The 18,630-nt window shown below is 43.0% G+C and overlaps 1 protein-coding gene across 3 annotated transcripts in view; it reads left to right on the forward strand.

Annotated features, from left to right (window-relative positions):
• The window catches only part of NBN (nibrin), a 47,466-nt gene extending 34,888 nt beyond the window's left edge, over positions 1-12,578 (forward strand). For all 3 annotated transcript variants that reach the window (XM_045581563.1, XM_045581561.1, XM_036437336.2), the window contains 2 exons: positions 10,218-10,267; positions 12,415-12,578. In XM_045581563.1, coding sequence (XP_045437519.1) covers positions 10,218-10,267; positions 12,415-12,445 — 81 coding nt within the window. In that variant the 3' untranslated portion in view covers positions 12,446-12,578. The remainder of the gene's footprint in view (positions 1-10,217; positions 10,268-12,414) is intronic.
• The last annotated feature ends 6,052 nt before the right edge of the window (positions 12,579-18,630 follow it).

An 18,630-nucleotide genomic window follows, 5' to 3' on the forward strand; every position in this document is an offset into this window, starting at 1 on the left:
AGCTAGAAACGTCGATGAGAGAGAAACATCGACCAGCTGCCTCTTGCACACCCCCTACTGGGGATGTGCCCGCAACCAAGGTACATGCCCTTGACCGAAATCAAACCTGAGACCTTTCAGTCCGCAGACCAACGCTCTACCACTGAGCCAAACCGGTTTCGGCGATACTATTTTATTTAATGGTTGTACTAAAATACATAAAATAAAGCTGATTTTCCTTCCTGATTTTTCTTTACTATAATACTTTATTTTAACAAGTATTGCATATGTGCCCTTTTTTCCCCCATTGACCCCCTCCAGCTTGCCCTCACCCACCCCAGGCCTTCACCACCCCACTGTCAGCATCTGTGGGTTATCATATATGCTTACAAGGTTGATTACTTCCTACCCTTCTTCCCTCCGAGATCCCACACTCTGTTCCATACTTCCATGTCTCTGGATTCATGCAGTTCATCAGTTTATTTTGTTACTTAGATTCCACATATGAGTGCAATCATGTGATACTTCTCTTTCTCTGACTGACTTACTTCACTTAGCATGATACTTGCCAGGTCCCTCCCATGATGTCTCAAAGAATAAAAGACCCTTTTTTTACTGCTGCATAATATTCCATGTGCAAATGTACCACAGCTTTTTATCCACTCCTCTACTGATGGGCACTGGGGCTGTTTCCAGGTCTTAGCTATTGTAAATAATGCTGCTATGAATATAGGGGTGCATACATTCTTTCTGATTGGTGTTTCAGGATTCTTAGGATACATTCCTAGAAGTGGAATCACTGAGTCAAATGACAGATCCTTACTTAATTTTTTGAGGAAACTCCATACTGTTCTCCACAGTGGCTGTACCAGTCTGCATTCCCACCAGCAGTGCACGAGGGCTCCCTGTTCTCCACATCCTCGCCAGCACTTGTCATCTGTTGATTTGTTGATGGTAGCCATTCTCGCATGCATGAGGTGGTACCTCATTGTCATTTTAGTTATCATCTCTCTGATGATCAGTGATTTTGACCATTTTTCATATGTTTCTTAGCCGTCTGTATGTCCACTTTGAGAAGTATCTCTTTAGGTCCTTTGCCCATTTTTTAATTGAATTGTTTGTCTTCCTTTTGTTAAGTTGTATGAGTTCCTTATATATTTTGGATATTAACCTTTTATCAGATTTATCATTGTCAAATATATTCTCCCATGCAGTGGGCTCCCTTTTCATTTTGTTGATGGTGTCTTTTTGATGTGCAAAACTTTATTTTAGTGGAGTCCCATTTGCTTATTTTCTCCTTAGTTTCCTTTGCCCGAGGAGATGTATCTGCAAACATATTGCTATGAGAGATGTCTGAGATTTTGCTGCCTATGGTTTCTTCTAGCACTTTTATGGTTCCCCAATTTACATTTAAGTCTTTTATCAATTTTGAGTTTATTCTTATGTATGGTGTAAGTTGGTGGTCTAGTTTGATTTTTTTTTTTTTTTTTTTGCATTATCGTCTGATTTTCCCAACACCAAGACTATCTTGACTCCATTCTATGCTCTTGCCTTCTTTGTCAAATATTATTTGAGTGTAATTGCTTGGGTTGATTTCTTGGGTCTCTGATCTGTTCCATTGTTCTATATGTTGTTCTTATGTCAATACCAGACTGTTTTGGTTATGGTGGCTTTGTAGTATAACTTGAAATCTATCAATAGTATTGTGATTCCTCTAATTTTGTTCTTCTTTCTCAACATTGCTGTGACTCTTTGGGGTTTTTGGGGGTTCCATATAAGTTTTTGGAGTATTTGTTCTATATCTGTGAAATATGCTGTTGGCATTTTAATAGGGATTGCACTGAATCCTTTGGTAATATGGAAATTTTAATGATGTTGATTCTGCCAGTCTATGAACACAATATATTTTTCCACTTCTTTATATCATCCTCTATTTCTTTTTCAATGTCCAGTAGTTTTCCCAGTACAAGTCTTTTACCTCCTGGGTTAAGCTTATTCCTAAGAATCTTAATTTTTTGGTTGCAATGGTAAATGGGATTGTTTGTTTAGTTTCTCTTTCTGAGAATTCATTATCCTATAAAACACTAATATGCAAATTGACTAAACAGGGGAACGACTAGTCAGTTTGATGTACACTGACCACCAGGATACAGATGCTCAATGCAGGAGCTGCTCCCTGGTGGTCAGTGCACTCCTACAGGGGGAGCACTGCTCAGCCAGAAGCCAGGCTCACAGCTGGCGAGCACAGGTATGTGGTGGGAGCTTCTCCCGCCTCTGCAGCAATGCTAAGAAGCAGCAAGCCGAGTGGTAAGGAGCAGCAAACAGGCGGGCAGTGAGGAGCAAGGGGTCCGGGACCATGAGAGGCACAGCTGGGCTGAGACCCTTCCCCCATCCCAGCGCTTGAATTTCATGCACTGGACCTCTATTTGGTGTATAAAAAGCCATCAATTTTTGATGGTTGATTTTGTATCCTGCTACATTGCCAAATTCATTTATTAAACATAATAGTGTTTTGGTAGAGTCTTTAGGGATTTCTGTGTACAATATTCTGTCATCTGTGAATAGTGAGAGTTCTTCCTTTCCAATTTGGCTGTCTTTTCTTCTTCTTGTTCTCTGTGGCTGGGACTTCCAGCACTGTGCTGAATAGTGGTGAAAACAGACATCACTGTCTTGCTCCGGTTCTTTGGGGAAATGGTTTTAGTTTTCACCCATTGATTATGATGTTGGCTGTAGGTTTGTCATATTTGGTCTTTATTATGCTCAAATATGATTTTTCTAATCCCACTTCACTGAGAATATTTATCCAAAATAGGTGTTGGATTTTATCAAATGCTTTTACTGTGTCTATTGATATAATCATGTGATTTTTGTCATTCAATTTGTTTATTTGATATATCATGTTTCATGATTTGTGAATATTTTCCTAGTCTTGCATCCCTGAAATAAATCCCTCTTGATCATGGTATATGATCTTTTTAATATACTGCTGGATGCAATTTGCTAATATTTTGTTGAGGATTTTAGCATCTGTGTTCATCAGGGGTATTGGCTGTGATTCTCTTTCTTTGTACTATCTTTATCTGGTTTGGAATTATGCTAATGCTGGCCTCAGAAAAAAAGCTTGAAAGTGTTCCTTCCTCTTGGATTCTTTGGAATACTTTGAGGACTGTCTGTGAAGCCGTCCTTACCCAGGTTTTTTTTGTTTGTTTTGTTTTGTTTTTTTAATTACTGCTTCTATTTCCTCAGTTGTTATTGGCTTATTCAGGTTTTCTGATTCAGTTTTGGAAGGTTGTATTTTTCTAAGAATTTGTCCCTTTCATCCACATTGTCCAGCTTGTTGGCATAGTATTTTCTTACAGTAGGTATTTCTGTGGTGTCAGTGGTCACTTTTCTGCTTTCATTTCCGATTTTATTTATTTGGGTCCTCTCTTTTTGTTTCTTGATGAATCTAGCTAATGGTTCATCAGTCTTGTTTATCCTTTCAAAGAACCAGCTCTTTATTTCATTGACTTCTTTATTTTTTAGTCTCTATGTCATTTATTCCTGCTCTAATCTTTAATATTTCTTTCCTCCTACTTACTCTGGGCTTGTCTTGTTATTCTCTTTCTAGTTCATTAAGCTGTAAGGTTAAATAGTTTATCATTAACTAGAGGCTCTGTGCACAAAATTTGTGCACTTGAGTGGTTATCTAAGCTCGCCCTGTTTTGTGAATATTTTTTTAAAATATATTTTATTGATTTTTTACAGAGAAGAAGAGAGAGGGATAGAGAGTTAGAAACATCTCTTGCAATCTGGGACCCCTCGGGGGATGTCAGACTGCTGGCTTGTGGCTGGATGGCCTTCTGCTGCACAGCCTGCTGTTGAGCTTCAGCAGCTGCTGCACGTACATGGGCTGGGCCACTGCAGTCTATCCTATGAACACTATCGAGTGGGTGAGACAAGTGCGGAGGCAGTCACCGAGTTGTTCAGACTGACTGCCTTCTACAGAGAATGTCACTGGGATTGGGCCCAAGCCGGCAGTCAGACCTCACACTCACACTCTGGGACCCCTCAGCAAATGTAGCATTGTGCCAAGCGGCAGGTGCCAGGGAGGAGCCCAAATTGGAGCGGGTGCCGCACCGCTTTCGCTCATCCAGGCCTGCTGTGCCTGCTGCCATGGTTTGGTACTGCTGCCGTGGCGTCAAGAGAGGCTCCTGTCGTGGCAGCTATGCTCGCCAGCCATGGGCCTGGCTTCTGGCTGAGCGGTGCACTCCCTAGAGCACATGTGTCAAACCCAAGGCCCGCGGGCCAAATCCGTCCCGCCAGGCCTTGCAATGTGGCCCGCACCGCGCTGTCATCACTGCACTCTGCTGCGTTTCCATCACAATGACAGTTTATGACTGTTCAGTAAACCATTCGGCCCGCGATTTAGGCTGGATTTTAGATTTTGGCCCCTTCTCTGATTGAGTTCGACACCCGTACCCTAGAGAGTGCACTGACCATCAAGGGACAGCTACTGCATTGAGTGTCTGCTTCCTGGTGGTCAGTGCACATCATAGTGACCGGTCGTTCCATTGTAATGGTCACATAGGCTTTTATTATATGGATTTTCTTGTTTTGTGAGGTAGGCCTGTAGTGCTATAAACTTCCCTCTCAGGACTGCTTTTGCTATGTCCCAGATATTTGGGGTTGCTGTGTGTTCATTTTCACTTGTTTCCAGGAAGTTTTCGATTTCTTTTCTTGATTTCATTGATAACCTATTCATCCTATATAACAAAAGCTTAATATGCTAAGTGTTTGGTTGATAGGTCAACCATTCAACCAATCAAAGCGTAATATGTTAATGATATGCTAAGGCTGCTCAACCACTTGCTGTTATGTGCACTGACCACCAAGGGACAAATGCTCCAACTGGTAGGTTAGCTTACTGCTGGGGTCCAGCCGATTGGGACTGAACGAGATGGGCTGGACATGGCCTGGAGTCCACTCACAGTCCCACCCTGGCTGGCCAACGTCCTGCATCCCTCCCTGGTCTCACTTGTGCATTGGTGGGGTCCCTCAACCCGGCTTGCACCCTCTTACAATCTGGGACCCTTTGGGGGATGTCAGAGAGCTGGTTTCGGCCCAATCCCGCAGGCCAGGCTGAGGGACCCCACTGGTGCACAAATTCATGCACTGGACCTCATGCACTGGACCTCTAGTTGTTTAATACCATGCTATTTAGCCTCCATGTGTTTGAATGTTTTTGGATATTTTACTTTAGTTGATTTCTAATTACATTCCACTGTGATCTGAGAAGATGCTTGATATGATTTCAATCTTCTTGAACTTGCTTTGTGTCCTAACATGTGGTTTATCTTTGTGAATGACCCCTGTGCACTTGAGAAGAATGTTCTATAAATGTCAGTTAATTCCATCTGATCCAGTGTGTCCTTTAAAGGCACTGTTTCCTTAATTTTTTATCTGCTGATCTATCCAGTGAAGTTAACAGGGTGATAACACCCTACTATGACTGTATTGTTGCTATCTCACTGAAAGTCCTCTAAGAAGGGGTTTTGATATATGGAGGTGCTCCTGTCCTGGTGCAGATGTGCTTACCAGGGTTACATCCCTTAGCTGTATGTAGTGCCCTGTGTTGTTCTTGTGATCGCCTTCATTTTGATGTCTACTTTGTCAGGTATGAGTATTGCTACCCCAGCTTTTTTTCGTTTGCATTTGCATGGAAAAAAGGTTTCCATCCCTTCACTCTCATCCTGTGTGAGTTTTTTGTTCTGAGGTGGGTCTCTTGAAGACAGCATATAATCGGGTCATGATTTTTTTTATCCATTCACCTGCCCTGTCTTTTGATTATAGTATTTAATCCATTTACATTTAAGGTTATTATTGATAGGTACTTATTTATTGCCATGTTATTTCTATATGACTAGGTTTCTCTCTCTATTTCTTCTCATTACATTTCTTATAATCCTGGCTTGGGGGTGGTGAACTCCTTTAGCTTTTTTTTTCACCAGGAAAAAGAAGCTCTTTATTTGACTGTTTATTTTGAATGATAGCCTTGCTGGATATAGTAATCTTGGTCTCATATCCTTGTTTTCCATCACCTTGAGTACTTCATGCCATTCTCTTCTGGCCTGTAGAGTTTCTGATGAGAAATCAGGTGTCAGCCTCATGGGAACTCCTTTGTAGGTAACAGTTTGCTTTTCTCTTGCTGCCTTTAACATTTTCTCTTTGTCTTCAGTTTTTGCCATTTTACCTATGATGTGTCTGGGCTTGGGCCTGTTTGGGTTCTTCTTGCTTGGGACTCTCTTTAGCTCCTGAACTTGTGTGGCCTTTTCTTTCACCAGGTTAGGGAAGTTTTCTGCCGTTATTTCTTCAAAAATGTTCTCATCTCTTTCTCCCTTTCTGGCTCACCCACTATTTGAATATTGTTGTTTCATGTTGTCCCATGTTTCAGCTCCCTTAAGTTGTTCTCCTGTGTGTGTGTGTGTGTGTGTGTGTGTGTGTGTGTGTTTGATTTTTAATCCTCACCCGAGGATATTTTTTCATTGAGTTTTAGAGAGTGGAAGAGAGAGGGAAAGACATAGAGAAATATCAATGTGAGAGAAACACATTCATTGTTTGCCTCCTGAACACACCCTGACCAGGGCACTGGCCAGGAGGAACCTGCAGCCAAGGAACATGCCCTTGGCCAGAATCGAACCTCAGTCCCTTTGGTCCACACAGGCCAATACTCTGTCCACTGAATCCTTCCAGCGAGGGTTGTCCTCCTGTTTTTTAATTGTTGTTTTCTTTTTGGTTCTCTGATTGAATGATTTTTCTACCCTATCTTCTAATTCATTGATCCAGTTTTCAGTTACCTCTAATTTGCTGTGTATTTCTTCTAATGTGTGCTTTATTTGTGCTATGTCATTCTTTGTTTTCATAGTAACTATATCTTTACTTGTGCTTTTGAACATCTTTACTATCATTATTCAGAACTCTATATCAAAATTTCTTATTTCCATTTCATTAACTCTTCTTTTGGATAATTCTCTTGTTCTTTCATTTGTGGGTTGTTTCTCTCTCCTCATTTTGTCTGCCTGTTTGGTCTGTGACTTCGTATTAGGTAGATCTGCTATGCTTCTCAGTCTCTAATGCTGCTAATTAAATCAGGCAGACTCATGCCTCTACCTGCAGACTGATTGTATTCAGTCTTGAGTAGCCTCGGGCATTCACCCACATGTGTGGCAATAGTTTTTCCAACAGGATGGGACAGTTGCTTCGCTTAGAGGCTAATTGTTATTCTCAGACTCTTCATGGGCCTCAGAAACTTCACACCTTGGGGCATGAGGTTTCCCAATAGGGTGGTTCAGCTGTCTTCCCCCCGGCAAAACCGCCTAGATAGCGAATGTCTACATAAGAAAGAGGACCTCCACAGCGGGAGGGAATGACTCAGCACAGGAAACTGGTGTGTCTGCCTTCTGAGCTCTCCTTCTAGAGCACAAGTGTCAAACACTAGGCCCGCGGGCCAAATCCGTCCCGCCAGGCCTTCCAATGTGGCCCGCACCGTGCTGTCATCACTGCACTCCGCTGCGTTTCCATCACAATGACAGTTTATGACTGTTCAGTAAACCATTCGGCCCGCGATTTAGGCTGGATTTTAGATTTTGGCCCCTTCTCTGATTGAGTTCGACACCCCTAGTCTAGAGCCTCCAACCGTCTTCCACTCCGACAGCTCCAGTTCACTCTGCCCTCTGCCAGAGCAGAAGCTGAGTGGCTGCACAGGGAACGTTATGCATTGGCCCTTTAAGAGGTGCCTGCATTTCTAGCCTTCTCTCTTTGGCAGACAGCATCCCTGTTGCTTTTTGCAGCCAGATGTTATGTGGGCACCCTTCTCGGGGTTGGTGCTCTCTGCCAGGGTGCCCAGCTTGGGGCTTAGACCACATGTGTCAAACACAAGGTCCGCGGGCCAAATCCGTCCCGCCAGGCCTTGCAATGTGGCCCGCACCGCGCTGTCATCACTGCACTCCGCTGCGTTTTTATCACAATGACAGTTTATGACTGTTCAGTAAACCATTCGGCCCGCGATTTAGGCTGGATTTTAGATTTTGGCCCCTTCTCTGATTGAGTTCGACACCCCTAGCTTAGACCAAGAGTTCTCAGTGGCAAGCCTCAGCTGCTGCCTGTGGGCCCCAGACCAGCCCTTTCGTGCCTCCGCCCCTCCTGCCAGCCTCTGTGTGGTCTCCACTTTTCAGCCTTGGTTCTCTCCAGCGAGTCTTCAGTTGCTTATTCAGGAAGTTTTCTGTATTTTAGTTGTAATTCCAGTTTGGTCATGGGAGCCTGTCCATGCAACATCCACTTACTCTGCCGCCATCTAGTATACTGTAACTTTAAAATTATCACCTTTGGCCGAGACCGGTTTGGCTCAGTGGATAGAGCGTCAGCCTGCGGACTGAGGGGTCCCGGGTTCGATTCCGGTCAGGGGCATGTACTTTGATTGCGGGCACATCCCCCATGGGGGGTGTGCAGGAGGCAGCTGATCGATGATTCTCTCTCATCAATGTTTCTAACTCTCTGTCTTTCTCCCTTCCTCTCTGTTAAAAATCAATAAAATATATTAAAAATAAATAAATAAATAAATAAATAAATAAATAAAATTATATCACCTTTGGCTGGGAAGGCTTAAGAATATTTAGGATAGTCTACACCGGTTTGGCTCGTGGATAGAGCATCGGCCTGTGGACTGAAAGGTCCCGGGTTCGATTCCAATCAAGGGCATGTACCTTGGTTGTGGGCACATCCCCAGTGGGAGGTGTGCAGGAGGCAGCTGATCTATGATTCTCTCTCTTCAATGTTTCTAACTCTTTAACCCTCTCCCTTCCTCTCTGTAAAAAATCAATAAAATATATATTTTAAAAAAGAATATTTAGGATAATAACATCAGCAGTTTTTTATAGCTGTTAGTGAAAATCATATGTGTTCCCAGATGTATTCTGCTATACTCGTGAGAAAATGTGAAGGGTGTAATTTTATTTAGCATGTCAGTGTACGAATGAGAAAATCCCTCCGTATGTCTGAACCCTGCTCATGCTCGCGCAGGCCCTCCGCAGAGATGCAGGGCGAGGGCCCTGGCTGAGAGCCTGGGCCCTTGTTGTGTAGCCCTGGCCCCGCCCAGCTCCTGAGGATGGCCCTTGGATCTCTCCAGGCCACTTAACCCCGTCTCTTCCCTCATTAACTAAATGCAGGTAATAGTGCAAAACAGTGCTGAAGTTACATGAAGATTAGTATCTGGAAACACACAGATGTGATTTCTCGCCAGTAGAAGTTACTGTCTTTGGGGGAGGCAGAGGTGGGTGAGCATTGAGGAGCTTGCAGCTGAGTCTCGTGGGCAGGCTTCACCGCGTTATAAAGAGGTGAAGAGCATGCTCCTTAGCACAGCACGCTGAGTAACGCCCGAACAATGCGCCTTGAGACAGACGTGGGAAGAGAAAAGAAAGGTGATCTGGGGGTCAGAGGGAGGAATGGAACAAAAGCAGCCCCAGGGTAGTCGGTAGGTGGTGAGTCTGGTTTCTGTCTGTTCTGTAACTGTTTTTCCTGTTTGTGACTCAGTTGACTGGCACTCTGGGTTCCCGGAGAGGAGTGAGCAGCAGTGGAGCGGGAGGGAGGACCAGGCTGGGCGGAGTCTGGTTTCTGCGGTTGGCAGGAGAAGTCCCTGCAGGGGTTGCTCGGCATCTGATGGGGTCAGACCTCAGGAAAGTGCCCTCAGCACAGGGCTTTCCCGGCCCTAACTCTGCAAGGTGCGATAGTTTGACGAGTTTGACATTGCTTTGTGTGTGAGGTAACTCAGCGGCAGCTCCTGAGCCAGTCGGGGACAGTGGGGAAGGGAGCCACTTGCTGGATAGGTGCTGTGGGTGAAGATGAGGGAAGTATCTATTGCCCACCAGCCCCTTCATCAGTGGTATGACTCAGAACACTGAAGTTCAGTGGAGTACACGGGTTCTGCTGGGGAGAAATGTTTCAAAGCCAGCAGGCGAGCAGTGTACGTTCTGGTTGCCTGAGAGAGACTGGCTGTGGAGGCTGTTTAATTCGAGGACGTTGCAATTATCGCGGCAGGCAGCAAACAGATGGGGGCTATTGGCGGGGGGTGGTGCAGAGCCAGAACGTGGCATCTGGTGCCCTCCTGGATGTGGAAAGCCCAAAGGTGACTGGCCACCAGGAGAGCGACTCATTACCTGTGCATGCGTCACTGAGAAATGTTTGAAAGTATGTTATTTCCACAGGCGCAAAATCAGCAGGCAGAAGAGGAGTCCCTTGCTGATGATCTCTTTAGGTAAGCTGAATTTCAGCTTTCTCATGAATCTTAGATCTACTCATAAAGATTAAGTATTTTTCTTCCGTCCTTAGAAATAGGCTTCATCTCTTCACCTAAAGAATGTTTTGTTTTTAACTTGTATTTCTTTTTACAACATGGGCACCTCTTAGTTTAGTTACTGGATATAGCTTTGAAGTTTGGGGTTGACTCAGACCTATTGTACCCCAGGATATTTAAAATATGTTGGGGACACTAAAGTCAAAGAAGGTTCCTGAGCTGAGCTCATAAGTTTGCGAGATTTTCAACTGGGTAGAGTTATGAATAAATAGGTTTTGAATCAAGATAACTAAATACCTGACCATTAGTTGAATTTTAATTGGCACAAGAATAAAAACAAGAGGCTGGATTAGAATTTCAAAGTAGGTTCTTGTGAGAAATTTAGCAGTTATAAGGAGCGATTATAATTTAATTCTGATTTAACATTTTCAGCATCGTACAGGCCCAACAAACCTTATAATTCACTTTCAAATACTCATAAAATACTATATTATATATAGATACTTGTTAGCAGAGAATAACATTTTCCCAAATTTATTTAAAGGCAAATGAAGAAGGTAATCTATTTTTGAGTCTGTTTTAAAGCTGATTTGATTTTTTAATTTCAGTATTGACAATATGACTCATTGGTCAACATGTGGACAGACAGTGCTCATTTCTCATCAGTAGTCAAAGGAGCCAGCCTGCTGCCCAGCTGCATCTGTTTAATTGCTACAGTAGAAAATGTTGTGAAGTATTGTCACTTTGCTCTTTTGTGCAAACAGTATATTTTAATTGGTGGTGGTGAGGAAGTGTTTGAAGCTATGCTAGAAGTGTAAACACATTTATTGTTAAACCGTTGTGTCTGTTCATTATTTAAATGTTTTTATAGATTACTAGAGGCCCAGTGCACAAAATTCATGCATGGGGAGGGGGGGGGGGGGGGGGGCAGTTCCGCAGTCCAGCCTGCACCCTCTTCAATCTGGGACCCCTCGAAGGATGTCCCTCTCACAATCCAGGACTGCTGGTTCCCAACTGCTTGCCTGCCTTCCTGATTGCCTCTAACCGCTTCTGCCTGCCTGATCACCCCCTAACCACTCCCATGCCAGCCTGATTGATGTCTTACTGCTCCCCTGCCAGCCCCTTTGCCCCCAACTCTCCTCCTCTGCTGGCCTGGTTGCCCCCAACTGCCCTCCCTTGCAGGCCAGGTCCCTCTCAACTGCCCTCCCTGCAGGCCTGGTGCCTCCCAACTGCCCTCCTCTACTTGCCTGATCGCCCACAATTGCCCTCCCTTGCAGGCCTGGTCCCTCCCAACTCCCCTCCCCTGCTAGCCATCTTGTGGCGACCATCTTGTGTCCACATTGGGGCAGCCATCTTTGACCACATGGGAGCAGCTGTTGTGTGTTGGAGTGATGGTCAATCTGCATATTACTCTTTTATTAGACGGGATAGAGGCCTGGTGCATGGGTGGGGGCCAGCTGGTTTGCCCTGAAGGGTGTCCCAGATCAGGGTGGGGGTCCCCTTGGGCGTGGGGAGGCCTGAGTAAGGGGCCTGTGGTGGTTTGCAGGCCAGCCACGCCCCCCAGTGACCCAAGTGGAATCCCTGGTATCTGGAATTTACCTTCTACAATTGAAACTTTGTAGCCTGGAGTGGAACCAAGCCTCCTGCTCGCTCCCTGGAGGCAGCCGTTTCTGTTTGGATTTGTTTACTTTCTATAATTGAAACTGTAGCCTTGAGTGGAGGCTTAGGCCAGCAAGGGCAGGTGGAAAGCTTGGCTTCTTCCGTTGCCAGAGAAACCCAAGTCTCCCTCCTCTGATTAGGGTTAATTTTCATACTCGCTGATTGGCTGGTGGGCATGGCTTTGGAGCCGAGTGATGGTTATTTGCATATTACTCTTTTATTAGGTAAGATTTGTTATTGATGACACTTTATTTTTACCAAATATTAATGAAAGTAGCATCAAAATGATCAATGAAAGTAAAAATGTCAGTGCTTAATATCTGATGCTAAGAATAAAATTGGCATTTTCGTTCTGTTTGGTAACGTGTGACTATTTTGAAGACCCTTTAAAAGCGAAAGAAATGCCATTATTTATCTAAATATTATTTAACCCATTTCTTTCTTTGCAGATACAATCCTAACATAAAAAGGAGAAGATAGATAACCGAGGTTGTTATGAAGCCATGGAAAAACATTTCCTGCCCACCTTACTTCCTGTTTCCTCTGGATTCAGGGGTTCAAGTTGCAAATGCTCTCTAGCCTGAATTTGTTAAATAAAATGCATAAAACTCCATTTATTTTGTGTGACAAGTAGTATGGTTTGTTGTTAATGAGCTGGGTGTTCTTCTGCTTTAAGTTAGTTTTTTTGTGTGTGTAATAAATCTTTATTTATTACAGTTGTTCCTCTTTTTCCCCCATTGCTCCCCTCCACCCAGTTCCCACCCTATCCCTTACCCTTACCCCCCCCCCCATTGTCCTCATCCATAGGTGTACAATTTTTGTCCATTCTCTTCCCGCACCCTGCACACTCCCTTCCCTCTCCCCCCAAGAATTGTCAGTCTACTCCCTTTCTATGCTCCTGATTCTATTCTATTCACCAGTTTATTCTGTTCATCAGATTTTTTATTCACTTGATTTTTAGATTCACTTTTGATAGATATGTATTTGTTGTCACTTTCTTGTTCATAAGTTTTACCTTTGCCTTTTTCTTCCTCTTCTTAGAGAATATCCTTCAGCATTTCATATAATACTGGTTTGGCAGTGATGAACTCCTTTAGCTTGTTCTTATCTGTGAAGATCTTTATCTGACCTTCAATTCTGAATGATCGTAATCTTGGTTGTAGGTTCTTGCTATTAACCACTTTGAATATTCCTTGCCATTCCCTTCTGGCCTTCATATGATAGTTTCTGTTGAGAAATCAGCTCCCTTGTAGGTAACTGTTTTTCTCTTGCTGCTTTTAATATTCTCTTTGTCTTTTGCCCTTGGCATTTTAATTACATGTGTCTTGGTGTGGTCCTCTTTGGATTCCTCTTGTTTGGGGTTCTCTGCATTTCCTGGACTTAGAAGTCTATTTCTTTCACCAAGTAGGGGAAGTTTTCTGTCATTATTTCTTCAAATAGATTTTTAATATCTTGGTCTCTCTTTTTCTGGCACCCCTATAATTCGGATGTTGGTATTCTTGAAGTTCTCCCAGAAGCTCCTTTTCTACCTTCATATTTTTGGATTCTTTTTTCCTTTTGTTTTTCTGGTTGGGTGTTTTTTTTTTGCTTCTTCATATCGGGTCTAGTAATAATTAATGTCGTTTTTAAACATTCGTTTAAAATCTTGCTTGGCGTTGACTTGTATTGACAGAACCTTCAAACACATGGTATCTACAGAACGTGTGAAGTGCAATTAACAAGTTTTGCTTGAAAAAGTTTGTGTTTGGTTTGGTTTTTGTTGCAAAACTAGGACTAAGAAGATGGCGGATGAAGAGCATATTCGGCACTGAATGCTTTATGAGTTCCAATTAGGAAGAAAAGCGAGGCTGCAAAAAAACATCTGTAGTGCTCTTGGTCAAGATGCAGTTAGCGCCAGAAAATGCCAGCGTTGGTTTGAGAAATTTCACGAGGGAAATTTTTCGTTAGATGACAAGAGTGGTCGAGGCCGTGTGTCCAATTTTGATCAAGAAGCTCTTCAAGCTCTTTTGGTGCAAAATCCTCAAATTACCCAACAAGAGCTTGCGACAACTTTAAATTGTTCACAAAAAACAATTTCCAATCAATTGCGTGCACTTGGCAAAGTCCAAAAGTTTGGAAAATGGGTTCCTCATGAGTTGACTGACAACAACCGTAATCAAAGAGTCACAATTTGCAGTTCGCTCCTCTCTCATCAAAACCGTTTGCCGTTTTTAGAGCAAATTGTTACCGGAGATGAAAAATGGGTGATGTATGTTAATTTGAAAAGGCGGCCTCAATGGTTGGACAAAAATGAGGCTCCGCAGCCCACGCCAAAACCTGACTTGCATGCGAAAAAAGTGATGTTGTGTGTTTGGTGGAATTTTAAAGGAATTCTTCATTATGAACTTTTACCATCTACCCAAACCATTACAAGTGCAGTGTATAGTGCCCAATTGGAAAGGTTAGCCCAAGCTTTAAGAGAAAAAGAACCCGCGCTGATTAATCGGAAGGGCGTAATTCTTCACCACGATAACGCACGACCGCATACTGCAAGAATCACTGCTGAAAAACTGCGCCAGTTGGAATGGGAAGTTCTCCCTCAACCTGCATATTCTCCTGATATTGCCCCTTCCGATTACCATTTGTTTCGTTCTTTGCAAAACTTTCTTCTTGGAAAAAAATTTAATAATGAAGAATGCCTCAAAAATGCATTGACCGAATTTTTTGCATCAAAATCACAAGAATTTTACAACAGAGGGATTAAAATGCTTCCTGAGCGTTGGGCACAAGTAGTAGAAAACAACGGCAACTATATTGTTGATTAAATTTTGTTGTATTGTTTAAATAAATTCGATTTTAAAAAGTATTAGAAAACGACATTAATTATTACTAGACCTAATATTATATTTCAAATCTTTGACTTGATTCTTGGGATCCTCTAGTCCATTGTTGGATCTCTGTATATTATTCTTTATTTCAGTCAGTGTTTGCTTAATTTCTAATTGATCCTTTTTCATATCCTTGAGGGTCTCTCTGTATTTCTCGGAGGTTTCTAGGAGATTCTTGAGTAACGTTATAACCGTGATTTTGAACTCTATATCCAGTAGTTTGCTTTCCTTCAGTTCTTTCATTTGTGACCTGTTTCTTTGTATCTGCAATTTGGTTGCTTCCCTGTGTTGATAGTGTGGCTTTTGTGTGCTAGGTGTTCTATGGGGCCCAGTGGCTCAGCCTCCCTAATTACCTGAGGTGGATACTCTCGGTGCATCCCTTTGTGGGCTGTGAGCACGGTCTTGTTGTACAATAGTTAAGCCTTGATTGCTGTTGGTATCACTGGGAGGAATTGACCTCCAGGTCAATTGGCTGTGAGGATCAGCTGTCTATAATGGGAGAACTTCTGTGCTAGAGATACCCTTATGAGGCAAGACTTGCTTCAGTGGGGCTTTGGTGCTCACTGAGTCTGCCCCCCAAGTGTATTTCTTATGGATGTGAAGAGTTGTAATCTGGATGGTCTCACTCTGACTACTGGGTACACTGGCTCTTGGATCTCCAAGGAGGTACAAAGTCAGCCACTGCCTGAGGCCACCCAGCAGGAGCTACAGAGAGATCTGCAGATTCCTCCTTTTTGTTTGGGATTTGGAGGTGCCCAGATGAGGCACAGCTAAGAAGCAATGCAACTGCTGTCCAGCCTTGGGCCTTCTTTTGGAGGTTCTGGGGCTCTCTGACCCCGCTGCAGTTTGACATGTTTTTAGGCAAAGAAAGGCCAGGCCATTTGTATGCAAAAGCTTCTGCACACAGATTGGGTGGGTTTGTAAATTGGACAGGGTAGGGTCTCAGTGAATCACCAGAGTGGAGCAAACAGCAATGGCTGCCAGTCAGCCCTGCCCCAAAGAGGCCCTCTGTGTCCTTAGGCACCATGCAGGAACAATGATCGCTGCAAACACCTCTGAGAGAAAGCCGCGCTCACGTTCTAGCCCACATGTGTCAAACACAAGGCCCGCGGGCCAAATCCGTCCTGCCAGGCCTTGCAATGTGGCCCGTACCACGCTGTCATCACTGCACTCCGCTGCGTTTCCATCACAATGACAGTTTGTTCAGTAAACCGTTCGGCTGGCGATTTAGGCTGGATTTTAGATTTTGGCCCCTTCTCTGATTGAGTTCGACACCCCTATATCTAGCCCAATGCCAGACAGTCCAGTTTCTCTCCGAATGAGTCTGGGCCCCCAGTCTCTCTGCCAGAACTGGAGTTCAGAGCAGTTGGCCGTTTGTGTCTCCCTCCTAATTAAAGACTACAGCTGCCAGTCCCTTTTGCATGCGCCTCTATATCTCCAGTCTTCTGCACCTCCTACCAGACTCAGTGTGCTTCTCTCTTTACTTCTAATGGTATAATTTCCATTCAGCCTGCCTTACCGTGGTTCTGGATGATATTCGTTGTCTTTTAGTTGTAGTTTTTTGTGTTTTTTTTTAATATATTTTATTGATTCTTTACAGAGAGGAAGGGAGAGAGATAGAGAGCTAGAAACATCGACCAGCTGCCTCCTGCACACCCGCCACCAGGGATGTGCCTGCAACTAACGTACATGCCCCTGACCAGAATCGAACCTGGGACCCCCTCAGTCCACAGACTGATGCTCTACCACTGAGCCAAACCGGTTTCGGCTTAGTTGTAGTTTTAATATGGTTGTTCGCAGCAGCAAGTTCAGGAGTTTAACCATGCCGCCATCTTGGTTGTCAGTGTTTAAATTAGTTTTTGTAAAGTACAAATGGTAAGAGATGACTATCTCATCTCTTACAGTTTTTTTTCCATTTTTCAATTTAGTTTTATTATTGAGTAGTTTATTAGTCACAGATCATAATTCTAAAAAGATAAAAGGGTAAGGATTAAAAAGACTCCCTTCCACCACTGTCTCAGTTATTGGTTTCTCAGAAAAAAATATACAGCCAAAACCGATTTGGCTCAGTGGACAGAGCATCAGCCTGCAGACTGAAGGGTCCCAGGTTCAATTCCGGTCAGGGACACATGCCTTGATTGCAGGCACATTCCCAATGGGGGGTGTGCAGGAGGCAGCTGATCGATGTTTCTCTCTCATGAATGTTTCGGACTTCCTATTCCTCTCCCTTACTCTGTAAAAAAAAATCAATAAGATATATTTTTTTAAAAAATATACACACACACACACACAATACTCATTTCTTATGTCTTTCCAGAGATTTTAACGCCTATTCAGATTTCTATGCATATTGTCTATCAATACTTTCCTACAAAATGGCATAACATGTCCAGTGTTCTGCATCTTGCTCCTCCCTCTGCAGATTGGAAGGCCGTGGGTGTATCAGAACGATGGTTTTCTTTTCCATTATGCAGGAGTCGTTCCTGAGCCGACAGCCAGGGAGGTGACTGCAGGTGAAGCTGTCACCACACATTCTAGTCCTGGAGACCAGAGACTTCCTCATGCTTGTGAATGCATCTCACAGGAGGGAGACCTAGCTGGGTGTCCCTCTGCTTGAGATCTAGTTTTTGTAAAGTACAAATGGTAAGATTGTCTTCTTTCTACTTTGAAGGGACATGGTAAGAAAAAAATGAATGTCTTTGCTTTTAAGGTTTGTAATGTAAGAACTTAGCTGCTCACTGGAATTACGGTACAGTCCTTTTATCCATCGGGGGGTCGATACACATGCCCCAGGAAGTAGAACTGGGTTTTGATGCTCACTGAAAGCTTCCTGGGATCACATCTGTTCCTCACAAGCCTACCTTCGTAGATGTTAGAGCACAGCCTGGAAATGACCAAAAATTAATTTGTGCCATTGTTGGGTCTTCATGGAAGATGGGTAAGAGCAAACTTCTGAGTCAAGGGAATGTTAACGTTCTTAGCCTTGCCTAGAAACCATCTTTATAACAAAGTCATTTCAATTTAGAAGTGACATAAAGAAAAACACCCAATCCCATTCACTCAGTACTCAAAAGTGCTGAGCACTGAGTGAATGGGATTCATTCGCCAGCTCCAAGACAGTGTTCTCAGGATAGTGCACAATTTCCAGTAGAGGTCACATTCATGTGGAAAGTTACCATAATAAACAAGAGCTGCATCTCATCATTTCTAAAATCATTAAATTTAAATCAGCCATGAAGTTATCAAAGATATGAGTTCATCAGTTTATCTGAAACAGCTAGTTGTAGAGGCAAGTATGTTCTAAATAGATTTTAAGGTGAATTATGACCCTGTGAGCACATAACATTGCAAAAAGATGGACAGAAAAATACTAACACTTTAGTCCATTTTCTGATATTAAGAAAAATAAAATTAGGTATTCAATAAACACATTCAAGATGAAATAAGTTCTTCCAAAAAGGATAAAAAGACTGAGAAATTGTTTGCTATGGACAACTTCAGAGGACTTTTTGTCTAACACTAAAATTCTGGGGATTTGTATGGAAATTTATTAAGCACATTTAAATAAAGCATACAGAGCAGTAAGTAAATTTAAAAATTTGTCATCTGTGAACAAATTTCAAAGTAATCTTGGGAATGGAAGACAAGTTTTAACCTTATTTTCAACTATAGTCTTTAATAGTTATGGCAGTACCCAAATGGTATAACAATATTAGAAGAACTTAAACAGAAATTAAGCCAATGTTCACACAGGAATAAATAGTCCCATTCAAAATTTACTGAATTGCAAATTATGAT

The sequence above is a fragment of the Pipistrellus kuhlii genome, unplaced genomic scaffold (assembly GCF_014108245.1).
Source record: "Pipistrellus kuhlii isolate mPipKuh1 unplaced genomic scaffold, mPipKuh1.p scaffold_m20_p_14, whole genome shotgun sequence".
Lineage (NCBI taxonomy): Eukaryota > Metazoa > Chordata > Mammalia > Chiroptera > Vespertilionidae > Pipistrellus > Pipistrellus kuhlii.